Source organism: Cervus elaphus, chromosome 4 (genome assembly GCF_910594005.1).
Source record: "Cervus elaphus chromosome 4, mCerEla1.1, whole genome shotgun sequence".
In the NCBI taxonomy this organism is placed as follows: Eukaryota; Metazoa; Chordata; class Mammalia; order Artiodactyla; family Cervidae; genus Cervus; species Cervus elaphus.
The window spans coordinates 50671423-50687991 of record NC_057818.1 but is presented as its reverse complement, the minus strand read 5'-3'; the positions used below and the strand labels follow the sequence as shown (position 1 = coordinate 50687991).

The following is a 16569-nucleotide window of genomic DNA, read 5'->3' as shown; positions in this document are numbered from 1 at the left end:
CTGTGGGACCCACGAGTCATTGACTGGGAGACCTGGTACCAGCGTGACACAGCGCCCCATTCCGTGCCCACAGCCCAGCCTTGGAGTTCCGCGGGGACACACCATAAGCAGAGACCTAACAGGGACACAGCAAGATGCAGTGACACAAGTTTTTTCTGTGGGGTCCTGGTCACAACCACCGCATAGCAGACAGAGAGGAAGAGCAGTGTCCGGCACACACTCCTCGCGGCATCCGAGCCGCTGAGGAAATGAAACAGTCTCGGGTTGCGACCCACCAGCAGTTACACAAACATCCTCCGAGGGGTCACCGTCACCCACAGGCACAGCGTGCACGCACACGGCCTGACACGTCACGGCCCCACCCGGGCGCGTCCCACACACGGAGACCTGACACGTCAGGGCCGCGCAGACCGCCGGGCGGGCGGCCGTGCCCACTCGGCCTGACAGCGGCCGCTCCACACGCGCAGCCCGGGGAGTCCCCCACGGCCCTCCGGACGACGGCCGCCCCGTCATACCCAGACGCGCTGTCACACCCCGGGGCCCAGACGGAGAGTCCCCCACACCCAGACACACCCCCGGGGCCGCGGCCCTCACACGCCCAGCTCGCGCCTGGGCCCGGGACAAGTCCCGGCCGCGCACGGGGCCGCGCGCTCCCGCGGCCGCCGAGCCCGGCCCCGCCCTCGGGCCACACCCCGCCCACCTGCCCGGGCGCCGGGGGCAGGGAAAGCCGCGGGCTCAGCACCTTCCGGGCCGCTCCCGGCACCGGGCCCCCGCGGGGAGGCCGGGCCCGGTGGGACCGGCCGCCAGTCAGCCGCAGGCGAACCCGGGGCCTCGGGGGGGCCCGCCGCTCCCCTCCCCCGCCTCCGCGGGCAGCCCGGGCGGGGAGGGAAGTCATGGGGGGAGCCTGGGTTCCGGCTGGAGCCCCAGCTTCCCGTCCGGCCCCCACGGGGCAGGAAGCGGGGCCGAGGGAGGCCAGCCCAGGCCTTCCTGCCCCCTCCCCCAGACGTGCCTGGGACCTGGGACGGGGTCAGCGAGAGAGGGAGAAAAGGGAGGGGGGCGGTGAGGGGGAGGGAAAGAAAATCCCCTTCTCTCAACATCTCTGGACATCCGGTGTGTTGGTGTCTTTCGTGTTTCTGATGTGAATGTGTGTGTGTGTGTGTGACTGTACTGCATTCGTGGCGCTTGCACCTGCTTTGTGTTTCTGTTGTACAGCTGGTGTGCACGCTTGGGTTCTGTGTTCTGACACTATGTGATTCGGCTAGTCTGTGTGTGTAAGTTGGTTGTGACCCTGGAGTGTTATGTGTCTAGATCTTGTTTCTCAACACCCTTGCTTTTCTCTGTGTGTAAATTTGTACATTCTTGGCTTAAGTTTGAGTAGACGTGTGTTTATGGGTCTGTGAGAAAAGTGTGTTTCCAGGAGGTACAGTGTGTGTGTTGTTTCCTGCTCAGGCTGTTTTCAGCATGTGTGTGTAACAGTTCCCAGTGCGTCTGTGGGCGAGCAGCTTCTGGGTTACATTGTTTCGTGATCAGTGTGTGTTGCTGGTATTCTGAGCATGTTTGTGTCTATGGGGTGTGTCTGCCACATGCTTGCTGTCCTCGCGGTGTGTGTGCGTGTCCATCTCCGGGACTGGTGTTCTCAGCCCCTGTGGGGTCTGTGAGCAGGTGGTGTCTGCATTCTGTGTCCCCACATGTGGGCTGATGACTTCACTGTGTGAGCAGCTGCGTGGGTCTCTATTTTGCGCTGTCGCTTTGGAGTTTTCGGTGGAGTGTGTGCTCATGTTCACGGGCAGCTGCCCGTGCGGGGCTGCATTTGTGCTGGTGTCTCCAGGGTAGGGGGGCATCCCGTGTCCCCAGTGAAGCCGCTGGCGTCCCGAGTGACACGCCTGGCAGCCTCCGTGCCGAGTGGAGGCTGGCTGTGCCTGCGGCCGCGTCCCCTTGCCGGCTGGTGCCACGTTGGCTCGGGGCTGGCTGTGGCGGGCAGGGCAGGGCAGGGGCTGTGGTGGGCACTGGACCCACGCCCGGACCGCGGTATAAATATCTTGAGCTGCCGGCGGCTGTGTTTACTCGGCCCCAGCCCGGGGGCGGTAGCAGCCCGGCAGGTCCTTGGGGGCGGGGGTGACCAGGCCACAGCACAGTCACTTCCTTCTGGCCAGACAGGCCACAGCCTCGCTGCCCCTTCCCGCCCCCTTTCTGAGTGGGGGCGAGGTGGTGACCCCTCATCCTGGGCTCCCAGGGGCCACCAGTGAAGTCCTGACCCGCACATTCCCGCTGGGCTTCCCAGGATCTGGGAGAGAGACCAACAGAGGGGGGACGAGGGGGGTGGGCCAGGAGACAGCAGAGAGGGGTAGGAAAAAATGAGGGTGAAGCCAAGAGGAGCAGCTGGGGTGGGGGGGGGGGGCGGGGAGCTGCTACAGAAAGGTATGGGGAAGCAGAGACTGAGAGGGAGGGAAAGACAAGGAGAAAGATGTAGGGGGCAAAGCGGCGGTTAGGGAAGGGCCTGAGAGAGGGGAGATGAAAAGTGACAGGGGAGATGCCGCCCCAGAGAGAAGACGGAACCAGGGGAGGGGCAGAGGAAGGAGGGGACAGTGAGGACAGGGGCTGGGACAGGTTTAGCTCTGGCGGGATGCACAGAGGTGTCAGATGGGGGGGGGGGGGGGTTTGGCTGCCAGCAGAGCCCGACCAGGACAGACCGGAGACACGGGGGTGGGGGCCGGATGCCCTCAAAGGGGCTCTCCCCTCCCTGACTCAGCCTCTCCGCCCACCCCAACCCCAGGAGCGGGAGTGGAGGGGTAGGCGCCTCTCTGGGCACCTCCGTGTCTCAGCGGCTCTGAGGGGGTGTGTCTCCGGGCTCCACCTCTGTCTCTCGGTACAGACGCTCCTGCTCCGCCATCTGACTAACCCTAATTCTGACTCAAAATGCTGTCTCTCATCACTTAAAAAATTATGTAACAAATTTATCTATGGCACAGAATATCACAGATTTAATCATCCAATGGAAAATGTACAGATCATCCAGGGCTGATACTTGTGGTATGAAAGACCCCTCACAACTTGAGGGCATGAACACAAGCACCTGAGACAAACACCCCACCCTCTTCTCCTTTCCAAACCATGGGCCTGGCTGATGGGATAGCCTTGGGCCTCCTCCTGAGATGCACTGTCAGTGCTGAGAGTATGTACCGCACGGGATCTCTGTGATGGTTCAGTGATTCAGGTACCGACTAAACACTAGAAGATTCCATGCGTCTGTGGAGAGGAAGGACAGTGCCCAGCATACCAGGAGGGCCCCAAAGGCATCCTCTGTTAGCGGCCTCAGCAGCTAACTCTCCTTCAGGCGGTACCCCCGAGAAATAGGTGCGTCTGTCCACTCCACGTGGCCCTGAGAGTGGACAAGCAGGCCAGGAGGGGGTCTCAAAGACTTGGCCTTGAGTATGTGACATCTCCTTTCCGGACCGCCCATGGCCCACACGGGATGGAATGGAGCCCTTGGTTCCTGGGGCAGTCTGGAGGGTTCAGTGCAGCATCAGGCACCTGGCCAGGGCCTGGCACAGGATTGAATTGCTCAGTAACTGGAGGCTTCCTTATTCAATTATCTCTCTGAACCACACTGACCACCCCCAGCCCCAGCCGCCCAGCTTTCACTTAGTGTGTCTGGCTCTACCTCCAGGTGACCCAGAGGGCAAAGCCAAGCCCTGGGGGTCAAGTGCTGTGGCCCCAGGAGTCCTTGGGGGTCTCCTTTCACCCTGGGCTACATGCTGGAGGTGGCAGTTTTGAGAGGGCTTTCAGGCCAGGCCATGGCCTGGCTCACAGGAGTGAGGGGTCCCCACACCCCTCTTCTCCAACCCATGGCCTGTGTCCTCCCCCCGCTAGCAGCCAGCCCCTTCTGTGTATGTCTGCTGGGGGAGCATGAGCTGAGTGCAGGGCCATGGGAAGGCGGGACGCCTGGGTTCCCACAGCCCAGCTGCTGAGTCACCAGGCGGCCATCTGGCTCCCATTAGCCCAGGGCGGCAGGGGGCTCCATGGGGCCGGCTCTGTGGCTGGCTGGGGGCAGGGAGGCTGGGGCCGGCTGTGTGTATATGTGGGATGACTCAGGACCCATGATAACAGCCTGTGCGTATTCAGGGAGTGTAAACAGGAGAGGGAGAGGGAGGTGGAGGAAGTGAAGGAAGGAAGGGAAAATTGTGGCTGGGAGAGGGACGCTGGGAGGGGAGAGTCCCCCCATCCAACCTGGCAGGCCCGTGGTCCCACGTTGCTCCTGCCCACCTTTCCCAAACCTGAGTCCTGAGGGAGCGGTGAGAGCAGGTGGCCACTCCCATGGCCTCCCTGCTGTCCACAGCGAGGCTGGGTTACCCAGCAGCCAGGATGGGGGATGCTCACGGTCTGGGGAGGGGGTGGGGATCCTGAAACCCAGAGATAAAGGCGGAGAGGGACAGAACCAGCACAGAGGCTGAGAGAGATGGGAATGTGTGGCCATGGGTCCCAAGAGCTGAGTCCACAGGAGACAGAAGGTAACAGGCAAGGAGGGGCACCTGCGAGCCGGAGACCCCAGTGCAGAGTGCAGGAGAGTCAGGGCAGGGTTTGGGGGCGGGGCAGAGTGGTGCAGCACTGCTCTGGGGTCTACCTGGCCAGCTCCAGCCAGAGGGCCCCCTGGCCTAGGTCCAGGGGAGGATGTTCATCCCGGGCCCTGTTATGGGGACAGGGGCCAAGGCACAGAGGGAAGGGAAGAAAGAGAAAGGCAGAAAGGAGAAGCAGGGAGGTGGGGAGAGACAGAGACAGCAGGAGCTAGAAAGGCAGAGAGAGAGAGGTAAGGGGGGTACAGGGGGAGGGGGGATGCCCAGGCACAGTTGGGGAGAGGGCGTGGAGACCACCACCAGCCTTGGTGGTACCGGCAACCGCCCTGCTTTTGCTTAGAGAAAGTCCCTGAGCTGGCCTGTCATCAGCGGCCTCGTGCGGGCGGGATGTGGCGGGCGGCCGCAGCCATCAGTCCCCGTCCAGCTCTGGGCTGGGCGCGTCCTCGGGCTCCTCCTCGTCGAAGTACCTCTCCTCCTCGTCCCGGGCCACGATGTCCAGGTTGTCGAAGTCGGGGTTGTCATCCACGGTGCTGCAGGGGGTGGGGCTGTCAGCGATGGGCTCTGCCTGCACCCTGGCCTCCCCACTTGTCACCCAGTGGAGGAGCTGGGGCCCAGGGTCCCCCCGAAATGAAAGGCCATATGCTGGCAGCTGTAAGTCGGAGCTAACATACAGTTGGGTTAGGCTGGGTCTCTGAGGGCTTCACACAAAAAAGTAACATTTGCCAAAGCAAGATCTTACAAGACAACTTCTGGTTTCTCTTAAAAAGCTGGAAGATGTGGTGACACATGGGCCCACGTTCCCTGGAGGCAGCGCCTTCCAACCAGAAGATTCTGCCCCCCTCACCCCAGGGAACATTCGTGATAACTGGGGACATATTGGTTGTTACAACTTGGGTGGGGGGGCTGCTGCTGGTGTTCAGGAGGTACAGGCCAGGCAGGCTGTTCAATGCCCGCCGCATGCAGGACAGTCCACACAAAGGATTGTCTGGCCCAAAAGGTGCACAGTGCCGACAGGGAGAAACCTTGTCCTCAGGTGGCCAGGGGTCCTGTTGTGAGGAGGACCCTCCCAGGCCTGCTCACGCTCTTCGGTGCAGGAAGCCTTGTCCAGTCCAGCCCCCTCCCCTCTGATGAGACCCCTGTCTCCTCCTCACCCCTCACCCACCCTGCGGCTCTCTGTGCCCCGCAAGGCTCCTGCTCCTGCCCCCTGCCCGGATGCTCTTCCCCCAGATGTTCGCATTGCCTACCCCTCCCCTGCTGCAGGTCTCTGCTCAGAGAGCCTTTCCTGGCCACCTCATCACCCAGCCCCCTGCTTTTTCTTCCTGGCTCCCTTACCACTAGATCCTTTTTTGCCTTTCTCACTAGAGTGGGATGCCTTTGGACAGAGAACCCTTCCACTGGTTTTGTTCCCTGCTTGATCCCCAGAGTCTGGACACGGCAGCGCTGAGAACCTGGTAGTGAATGCAGGCCAGCAGCTCCCCCCACCACCCCCAACAGATGGGACAGGCTTCAGTCCACACCACTCCCCACACTGGGTATGACTTCCTCGTGGGCATCTGGCTTTATGATAGCAGTGGTGCCCTTACTGGGTGCCCAGGGCCCAGGCACTCTACTCACTGCTTTGTGTGGGACCCTGAGAGTGATAAATGTCGAAGTGGATCAGTCAGAATTGCCTCTGGAGCTGGGGATCCTAGACTGGACCAGAGATGCTCTAGTACCAGGGGCTGGCGTGGCCGAGGCAATGAGGACCCCATGCTACTGATGAGACCCAAGGGGCTGCTTGTTCACGTGTTGTGGAGGGTGGGCCTTCTGCTGCCACCCCTGATGTTTCGGACCACAAGGTGAGGCTGCTGCGGGTGACAAAACCATCTATCTTTTTACTCTTGATACTTCACTCGCCTGTGTCCTTTTCCTTGATGGCAAAATCTCTTTTCACCCAGGAGGCCTGGGGATCTTATCCCTGGGGTTGTACTGGAGAAATGAACAATCAGCACGGCGGGGGCACCCGCCACACGCCCCTCCACGCCAGGCGTTACCCTGCCAGTGACTACTTCCTGCAGCATGAGGAGGTCTGCGGTCCTGGGGACACTTCATATCAGGCCGCCACATCATCTACCTGGATGGGAATGTTTCGGTGGTCTGTCAACATGGAGTCAAATGTCAGCCCCATTCAAAGCCCTCCTTCGGGGGAAGGGACAGAGGCTCAGAGATGGACAAAGCTACTCCAGGGTCACCCACTGACCTCTGACCTGAAACCCCTAGGCTGGGTGAACCCATAGCCCCTGCCCTGTGGGGTGCCGGGGAGAGGGGGTGCAGGGGGAGGGCAGGGGAGCACCTGTAGTCAAAGTCCCCGTCCTTGCCATCCAGGAAGTGCTGGTGCATGCGGCTGGTGAACTCTTCCCGCAGGATCAGCCTCTCCTCCGAGTCAGGGACCCAGGCCTCTGAGTCTTTGCCAGGTCTCTGGTCTGTAGGGGAGACGCCCAGGGTGGGGGTATATGAGGGGTGCACAGAGAGCTGTGTCCCTCATGCTGGGCGGCCCTGGGACCAGGGCAATGACCAAGACGGCCCCGTCCCTACCTTCCCAGGGCATACATCAAACCTGTGACAACACAGTGTTCTGGAGGCCACAGAACAGGGTGGAGACCTGACACCTGAAGGAGGGCGGTCAAGGGAGGGCCCTCCAGGCGGAGGGAACAGCATGAGCGAAGGCCTGGAGGTGAGGGATGTCCTTCGAGGAGGGGGACAGGGATGCTGGAGAGGATGGAAGGGCCGGGGCGCTCAGGGCAGGCAGGGGAGGACATGCTGTCTGCTCCTGCAGGTGGTGCCGCCAAGGAGCTGAGGCACACGGGCCGGGGCTGGGTGTGTGGACACTGGGGCCCCCTGGCTGCCGGCCCTCACCTTCCTCATCCTCATCCTCCTCCTCCTCGTCCTCCTCCAGGCAGGCCTCCTCCTCCTCCTGCTGCTGGAGCAGCCGCTGCTGCAGCTCCCGCTCCTGGTAGGACTGGAGCAGCAGGTCGGAGAGCGGGCAGGTGGGCGTGCCGGGGGGGCCAGGCGTGGGCGGCCGGTGGGCTGGGGTGCGGGCGCTGAGCTCCTCCTGGGTCAGGTACTGCCCGATGTACTGCTCGTACAGCAGTGGGGCCCGGAAGCGCATCTGCTCGTCGCTGAAGTATTCGCCCCCTGAATGGAGGGCACAGGGTGGGCTCGGGGTCAGGGGGCGGCGGGTGAGGCGAGGGGCTGGGTGGGGGTGAGCATCTGGGCAGACCTGTGTCCACCCAGGCGTGGAACCACACTGACTGGAAGCTGTAGACACACAAGTGTGTGATTGTCCAATTCAGGAATGCAGTGAAACATGCACAGATGTCTGAGGTCGTGACCACGAGGACTCACGAACGTGTGTGAGCACGTGAACGTGACCAGGCCTGTGTCTACGTGTGGACTCACGTGTCCCAAGTTTGTCAGGTGCAGTCAGGTTGCTGGACATTCTGGCCCCTGAGGCCCTGGTGGCCTAAGGCCCGTGTCCAGCTGTGCTGGCAAGGATTTGTACCCCGTGTGCGTGTGCACATGCGTGCGTGCATGCGTGCACTCATCAGCACACCGCTTGGGCCCCTGCGTCTCAGAGCTGGTGAGCACGGCATTGTGGGCAGGTACACTGCACACGGGAGCCAGTGTGTAGACGGTGCATGCCTGTCTGCTGAGCCTCCTTCTGGCTGTGGCCTGGACACACCTGCACTGCTGGGCACCTAAGAGTACATCTGCATGGAGCAGGCGTGCGTGTGCACCGGATCAGGTCTCACAGGGCACCTGCCCCGGCGTGGGCATCCCTGTTGGTCCCTGTTGGTCTGGCACCTCCCCTGGCTGTCTGGCCCTGCAGAGGTGGCTCCGTCCCTTAGATAATGGTTCAGCCTGCCCAGCCCTGCCCTCGAGAGCCCTGTCTTGGGCTCCGTCTTGTCCTCCCTCTTACCCCATGGCTCTGTTTCCGGTGTTTCCCACCACGTTCAGTTTCTCTCTCTCCTTATCTCTCACCGGCACACTCTCTCTCTGGGTCTCAAGTTTCTCCCTCCCCTCCTCTGTCCCTCTGTCTCCCCCCATCTCTGTCTCTCCCGCTTCCTCAGTTTCTACCATCTCACCCTACTTCCTTCATTCACTCACTGTCCCTCAGCTCTTCATCCCTGCTCCTCATCTGTCACTGTGTCCCTCTCCAGTTCCCTTTCTCTATAGCCTGTGCCTTCTCTCTGACTAGAATCTTAACCCACCCTCTCCTTCATTTACTCTCATCTTTTAACATCTTTTAGTTCTGGTGTCTTAGGTCACAAAGCTGCTTGTAATTACATCATGGTCAAAAAGGGACCAATGTTACACAAAAATTTTTAAAATTTAAAAATTAAAGAAAAGAGAAAAAGGTACTGATATTTTCTTTCCTGGTTTTTTTTTTTCTGTTTTGTTTTTTTAAAGATTTTTTGAGGTGGACCATTTTCAAAGTCTTAATTGAATCTTGTTACAACACTGCTTCTGTTTTGTATTTAGGGTTATTGGTCCTGAGGCATGCAGGGTCTTAGCTGCCTGAACAGGAGATGAACGTGTACCCCTTGGACTGGAAGGCGAAGTCTTAACCACTGGACACCAGGGAAGTCCCACTGATGTTTTTCTCCATGCTTTTAACATGTGTGTGTGTTTCAAGAGGCCTTTCCTGAACATATTCCCCTAGGTTTCTGGCAATGCCTCTCTATACAGTATGAGTAGGGACCTAGTTTTCCTGAGGGATGACCAGTTATCACAGTGCTGGACACTGTGTCCTTGACCCGCTGGTCTGAAATGGCACTAATGTCATCTGCAAAGTTCCAGCCCTTCTCACTGCCTGTCCCATTCTCTTCCCCTGAGTCCCTGTTTGTCTCTCCCTATTATGCCCAGTCACCTCACATTTCTGTCTCCGTCTCTCCAGGATCTCTGTTTCTGCTCTTGCCCCCTTGTTTCTACTTCCTCTGCCCCAGTCTCCCCTCCCACTCAGTCCGTGTGCCCCAGTCTCCCCTCCCACTCAGTCCGTGTGCCCCCAGTCTCCCCTCCCACTCAGTCCGTGTGCCCCCAGTCTCCCCTCCCACTCAGGCCGTGTGCCCCAGTCTCCCCTCCCACTCAGGCCGTGTGCCTGAAGTGTCCCCTCCCACTCAGGCCGTGTGCCCCAGTCTCCCCTCCCACTCAGGCCGTGTGCCTGAAGTGTCCCCTCCCACTCAGGCCGTGTGCCCCAGTCTCCCCTCCCACTCAGTCCGTGTGCCCCAGTGTCCCCTCCCACTCAGGCCGTGTGCCCCAGTCTCCCCTCCCACTCAGGCCGTGTGCCCCAGTCTCCCCTCCCACTCAGGCCGTGTGCCCCAGTCTCCCCTCCCACTCAGGCCGTGTGCCTGAAGTGTCCCCTCCCACTCAGGCCGTGTGCCCCAGTCTCCCCTCCCACTCAGGCCGTGTGCCTGAAGTGTCCCCTCCCACTCAGGCCGTGTGCCCCAGTGTCCCCTCCCACTCAGTCCGTGTGCCCCAGTGTCCCCTCCCACTCAGGCCGTGTGCCCCAGTCTCCCCTCCCACTCAGGCCGTGTGCCCGAAGTGTCCCCTCCCACTCAGTCCGTGTGCCCCCAGTGTCTCCTCCCACTCAGTCCGTGTGCCCCCAGTCTCCCCTCCCACTCAGTCTGTGTGCCCCCAGTCTCCCCTCCCACTCAGTCCGTGTGCCCCAGTCTCCCCTCCCACTCAGGCCGTGTGCCCCAGTCTCCCCTCCCACTCAGGCCGTGTGCCCCAGTCTCCCCTCCCACTCAGTCCGTGTGCCCGCACACCTTGGATGAGCTCACGCAGAGCAGCGTAGCGGCGGTTACGCAGGCGGGTGCGCAGCGTGCGGGGCCGGGTGGTGCCTTGCCGGGCCACCTCGGCACAGTAGAAGTCTGCGCGGTGGTCACCGCGCAAGTGTCCAAAGCAGCCCAGATGCTCCTCCCGGAGGCCTGTGCGGAAGCGCTCCAGGAACACCAGCGGCTTCTCGTGGTACAGCTGGCCCAGGATGGCCACCTTCTCCCGCTCCGTTAGGTCGGGCTCGCCCTGCTGCTGGCTGCACACGGGCAGGCGGCTGGCAGCCACTGCGTGAAGCATGGCACTCACCGCCGGGTCCTCCACCTCAGGGGCGTCGGCGTCTAGGGCCCTGGGTGTTCCCTCTGCTGCTTCCGCCTTGTCCTGAGGTCTGGATAGGACCGGCGTCCAGCTCAGCTCCCCCCAGTGCCCAGGACTGGGCTCAGTGCGGCCTGTGGGGAGAGGGGAGATCAGTCACTCCAGGATGGGAGAGGGGATAGGCGAGTGGGTGAAAGGGACTGAGTGCTCACTCACTCACTCATTTCCCATTTAGTGAGCACCTGCTATATTCTGGGCACTGTTCTAGGCCCTAGAGAGACCACCTTAAGCAAGAGATTGACAGTTTAGTGGGGAAGGCAGACAAATGGAAACATAATTAGTGAAAACAATAGTGTGTTAGGTGGTTCCAAGAGCTGTGCAGGAAAATTAAGAGGGAAGGAGGAGGGTATGGGGGTCAGGCTGCAGTTTTAAGTGGACAGTCAGTGAAGGTCTTGCCAAAAAAGTGACATTCCAGTAGAGACCTGAGTTCGTCAGGGACTAAGCCATGAGATTTCTGTGGGAAGTGGCAGAGGAAAGAGCCAGTGAAAAGGCCCCGGGAGAGAAGTGTGCCTGGTGTATTTCCTTAGTCCTTGACCACTTCATTCACTGATTCACTCAATTTTGCCTTTTCCCTTGTTCATGAAATCATCAATACATTCACTGACTTGTTCACTCATTCATTCATCCTTCTCTCCTACTTATATACATCCATCCAACCACTCTTCAGCAACTCTAAATCTATGCTGGGCCCTGAGCTGGGCAATGCTGAGGATCCACCGAGGGATCCAAATCAGCCCCCAGGGAGCACCTGGTTTGATGGGGGAAGACAGACAAGGTCAAAGACAATACAGGCACTGGTAACAGAAAAGCCGAGGGCTGGGCAAACCTTGGTGAGAGCTGTTTCTCAAAAGTGGTGGGAATTGGAGCAAGGCTACAGCAAGCAGGAAATAAGTGAAGAGGGGAAGTATAGACAACTCCTTTAGGTAGCTTGACTGTGATGGGGAAGAGAAAGAGGGTGGTGGTTCTAGGTGCAATGGGCTTCAGGGAATGTTTTAATCACTGAGGCAAGAGAAGACTGGGCTGGACCATGTAAGGGGCTGTGGAAGAGAGGATAGGTTAAAAAGATGCTTGAGAGGCTGACTAGGACAAATCATGGGATCGAAGGGCTGGGAGGTAAGGAAGGCATTCGGTTAAGGTCCAGGCCTCTGGCCAGTAAACTGATCAAACTGTCCCTGACGCAGAGGCATGGATGAGGAGCAAGTTTGGGGAAAGATGTTGAGACCAATTTGGGACATGGATGGTATGACAGGCCCAGGAGACACCCGAGGGGAGGCATTTATGAGACTGCTGGTACCTGGGACTGGAGACTTCTCAGGAGAGAAGTGTTACACTGGGGACAGAGTTACAGAAGTCGTCAGAGCCAAGGAAAGCAGTGGAGCTGAAGGAAATAAGTCACGGGGAGGGTACAGGAGAGTGTGTGAGGGATGAAAAGAGGAGGGACTAAGAAAGAGCCATGACTGGATGGGAAGGAGGCTGTGAGAGGCTAAAAATGGCCCCCCAATATAGCCACATCTTAATTCCTGGAACCCGTGAATGTTAAGCTTACATGGCCAAAAAAACCCCACAAAACTCAGAAGGTCTTTGCAGATGTGATTAAGGTATGGACCTTGAAATAGGGGGATTCTCTTGGATTATCCCTTAGAGCCTCCTTGGCCCTGCTGACACCTTGATGTCAACTCAATGATACTGATTTCAGACTCCTGGCCTCCAGAACTGTGAGAGAAGAAATTTCTGTTGTTTTAAGCCACCCAGTTTGTGGTCGTTTGCTACAGCAGCCATGGGAAACTCATGCTGGCTGAGCAGGAGGAGCCCGAGAGATAGGAAGGAAATCAGAAAGAGTGGTGTCATAGAAACCAAAGAAAAACTTTCAGTAAAGACAGAGGGGTCAATGGCATCAAATTCTGCAAGTAGTTTAATTAGGAAAAAAAACCCTGAACCGGGCCATGTGGTTTAACTACAGAGTGGGGCTTCCTTGATGGTACAATGGTTGAGAGTCCACCTTGCAATGCAAGGGACACCGGTTCGATCCCTGATCCGGGAAGATCCCACATGCCTTGGAGCAAATAAACCCGTAGGTCACGACTGCTGAGCCTGTGCTCTGCAACAAGAGAAGCCACCACAGTGAGAAGCCCATACACTGCAACAAAGAGTAGCCCCCAGCTCTCCACAATGAGAGAAAGCCCGTGTGCAGAAACCAAGAGCCACCCCAGCCATAAATAAATAAATACATAAATATTTCTTAAAACGACAAAAAAACAAACTACACAGGGAGGTCACTGGGGACCCTAATCTGTGCAGTTTCTGAAGGTAAAAGCCAGACAGCAGTGGGTGGGAAGAGGAGACAAATGTAAACGACTCTTTGGAGAAGATTAAATGGTATCTGGAAGGCAGCATGGAATCAAGGGATAGCTTTTTAGGTTAAAACTTTTTTATTGTTATGGAATATTTCAAACATGCACAGAAGTAGTACAATGACCTCCCCCCACCCCCCACCCCAAGATACTCATTATCCAGTTTCAACAATGGCCAGTTCTTGGCCTGTGATGTTTCAACCAACCTCCTAACCGCACCTCACCCCACATACCCTGAAGCACCAGGATAGAATTTGGATGATAAAAACAAAAGCATTTTAGGTACTGATGGGAGGCATCAGGAGAAATAAAGAGACTGAAAACGCAAAAGAGAGCACAGAAATGGATTAACGACCCTGAATAAGCAGATGGGACTATGGACTTTCGGGAAAGGGAATTAGAATGAAATGCGGGGAGGAGTTTGCGTGTGAGGGGAGGAGTCAGGGGAAGGCGGTAACATGAGAAAGCAAGGTTGGCTAAGATACTGGGAGAGTTAGGCCGGGACTGGGACAGGTTTGCTAGCCTGAGTTAGCCTGGTAAAGAAACGGATTAGCCCGGGACATGAAAAGAGCTGGAAGAGGTTAATTTCGGGGGAGGCGATGGGATAAAAGAGGTCAGCCCGCAAAAACAAGGGTTAATCTGGACAAAGAGGAAGAGAACAGGTAAGGCCGAGGACAGGTGCCCTCTTTATAGAGTCCTCCTTCACCTTCAAGGGGAAACATTTCCCAGTGACACTGCAGCCCCACCCTCCTGCCACCTCCGCGCGGCCAGGACCTCACCTTCACCAGGTTCCCTCGCCGCAGTCGCGGTCGTTACGGCCTCCATCTCGATTCTCTACTTGTTACCCGCCGTGGCGAGGTCCTAACACCAATTCCGGACGCAGGTCCTTAGAGGCCACTTCCGGCTGAGTACTTTCCTGGGACCGGGTGCTCCATGGCACCAGGAACGAAAGTTCCGGGACGAAGGCAGCCCTTCCTATGCGCACGCGTGCTGCTGTCCGGCCCCGCCCACCCCAGCAGGGCAGGAAAAGGGCGCCAGGGTCAGATAGGCTCTTCCGTGCCACCCCCGCCAACCTGAACCGCTACGAAATTGTGGGGTATCAGGAGGGAAGCACTGTTCAACCCGTGCGCTACTGATCCCAGAGTCGAGCATGCTTCATTTGGGAATGGATGAATCACCACCCTTCATGACCTCTGAGTGCTTGGGCTCTGGTTGACCTCAGTCTATCCTCTTCACCACCTCAAAGAATATTTGCTAAGTCTTGTAGCATGCCTGTCATCACACCCAGTCCCTGGTTAGCATGATTGGTGGTGAGATCAGAGACTGAACGTCCCACTTTGTGTTTCCAGGACCTGAAGAATCTGCAGGTGTGGAAAGGCGACCTTGGTCTTGATTTGCCCTAGGTGATGGGTAAGGACTGGTAAAGACTGGCATTCAAGTGCCCAGTGACCGAATGGGCAGGGCTGATGGACCCACAGGTTCAGCTAAGGGAGCTGTCCATCCCAGCCTGGAGGGCCCAGGGAAAGTTTCTTTCTGGGAGTAAAGGATACCCTGAGACCTGAAAGATGAGCAGGAATTAGGGTAAGAGGGAGGTAGAGAAAGATCTCATGTAGGAAGTGGGCAAGGCAAAGCCCTGGAAGGGAAGGTGGGTATCCATAGTTCTGTTTGCTGCAAGGACTTCAGTATGGTCAAGGAATAGGAAAATTCTAACTTGGCCCTGAGCAAACTGCAAGGATCGGAGAATCTCATGAATCTATGCAAAGTTCCAAGTACACATGGGTTTCCAAGGCAGAAGTTCATGGTATTTAGAGCCTAAAAGGGATTTGTGACTCTCCTTGAACAGCCTAGGGATCTGAAGTTTGAAAGAGGAGTGGCAAAAGATAAAGCCAGTGAGGTCACCAGGCCCAGGCATGTGGGCCACGTAAGCCGAATTAAGTAGCTTGAGCTCCTTTATCCTGTGGAGAGCTAGAAGAAGGTGAGGGCATCAGGGTAAGGGACTGGAGGACAGCAAGATCTGTGAGGAGGCTGATGCAGTAACCCTGATATTATGGCTGAAAGCAGAGGAGTAACTTCCTATTTGCACTCCCAGGATAAGGGATCTGGAGCAAAGTGGCTCATTTGCTGCTTGGAATAGATGGGGACTGGCCACACTTAGATGTTGCCAAGAGAGGCCAGCAGAGGGCACTCTTGCCCAACACATGGACCTGCAGCTGGGGGGACTTCCCAGCCTAGAGGGCCTGAGGCCCTCTCAGCAGGGAGGCCACTTCAGGGTCACTTGTAGCCCAGATAGGCATCAACCTTGGCTCCATCTCATGTCAGATGCCTCACATTTGACCTCAAAAGTAGTCAACCTTCCTCCTCCCTTTTTTATAGCCCGTGTCCCCTTCAGAAGGCTCTGAGTTCTGTGAAGGAAGAGGTGGGGCTGAACTGGCCCCTCCTGCATCCCAGTCTTGTCCCTCAAAAGGGGCCAGGAGCACAGCATGCCAGAGGGAATGAAGAAATGACAAGTTGCCAGGGAAGGACAGGCTGTGGGGATGCAATCTTTTATCCCAGATCACTCCCACTTAAAAATTTCCTCCTTCAGGAAGCCCTTACCACACCCCTCACCCACCCCAAGCTCTGAGCTGACCTTGATGCCGTCACCATTCCACGAAAGGTCTGTCACCTCTGGACTGGGAGCCCCTTGAGGGCAGGGTCCAAGAACACCTCGGTCATGCTGTGTTCTTAACACTGTCCAGAGTGAGTGGATAAGGAAAAGCGCAAGAACTGACACTTACTAGCTGAATACATTAGTTCCTGGAACCCCACTAGCCTGATCCAGGAGCAGTCAGGAACCATATTAAGTCCAGCACCCAGGCCAGACCTAATTTAGATGGGCAGTTACACCCGGGGGTGACCCCAACAATCCAGCCCTAGTTCCCAAACACCGGCCCTACCTTGCTCTCTGCTGAGGGACCTGTTACATCCTTTCTATTCACAAATTCTGGGAGGGACTAGGGGCTATGGGTGGACTGAACGGGGCAGAAACCAGAGAACCACTTTAAAAGTGAACTAGTGGATTTCAAACTGAGGGCCCCAGGTTTAACGGGGCACACCCAGCACCGAAAATGGGGAAAGGCACACAAATCCCACCAGTCCATCCTAAAGGAGATCAGTCCTGGGTGTTCATTGAAGGGACTGATGTTGAAGCTGAAACTCCAATACTTTGGCCACCTGATGCAAAGAGCTGACTCATTTGAAAAGACCCTGATGCTGGGAAAGACTGAGGGCAGGAGGAGAAGGGGACGACAGAGGATGAGATGGTTGGATGGCATCACTGAATCGATGGACATGGGTTTGGGTGGACTCCAGGAGTTGGTGATGGACAGGGAGGCCTAGCGTGCTGCGGTTCATGGGGTCGCAAAGAGTCGGATACGACTGAGCGACTGAACTGAACACAAATCCCATAGTAAGTATTTAAT

General features: G+C 57.5%; 1 protein-coding gene across 1 annotated transcript; it reads right to left on the bottom strand.

The window, feature by feature from the left end:
* Positions 1–2957: 2957 nt before the first annotated feature.
* On the bottom strand, positions 2958–16309 carry CCDC97 (coiled-coil domain containing 97). Its single transcript, XM_043899248.1, has 5 exons — positions 13888–16309; positions 10376–10831; positions 7467–7745; positions 6904–7033; positions 2958–5101 (listed from the first exon to the last, which is right to left on the bottom strand). Exons 1-5 carry the CDS (start codon positions 13931–13933, stop codon positions 4981–4983), a joined length of 1032 nt encoding a protein of 343 aa, XP_043755183.1. The 5' UTR covers positions 13934–16309; the 3' UTR covers positions 2958–4980.
* Between the last annotated feature and the right edge of the window lie 260 nt (positions 16310–16569).

Coding starts and splice junctions, on each gene's coding strand:
- CCDC97 (XM_043899248.1), bottom strand. CDS start 13,933: ATGGAGGCCGTAACGACCGCGACTGCGGCGAGGGAACCTGGTGAAG. Junction 7,746..10,375: donor TCTGCGTGAGCTCATCCAAG/GTGTGCGGGCAC, acceptor CCCTCCATTCAG/GGGGCGAATACTTCAGCGAC. Junction 7,034..7,466: donor GGAGGATGAGGATGAGGAAG/GTGAGGGCCGGC, acceptor TCTCCCCTACAG/ACCAGAGACCTGGCAAAGAC.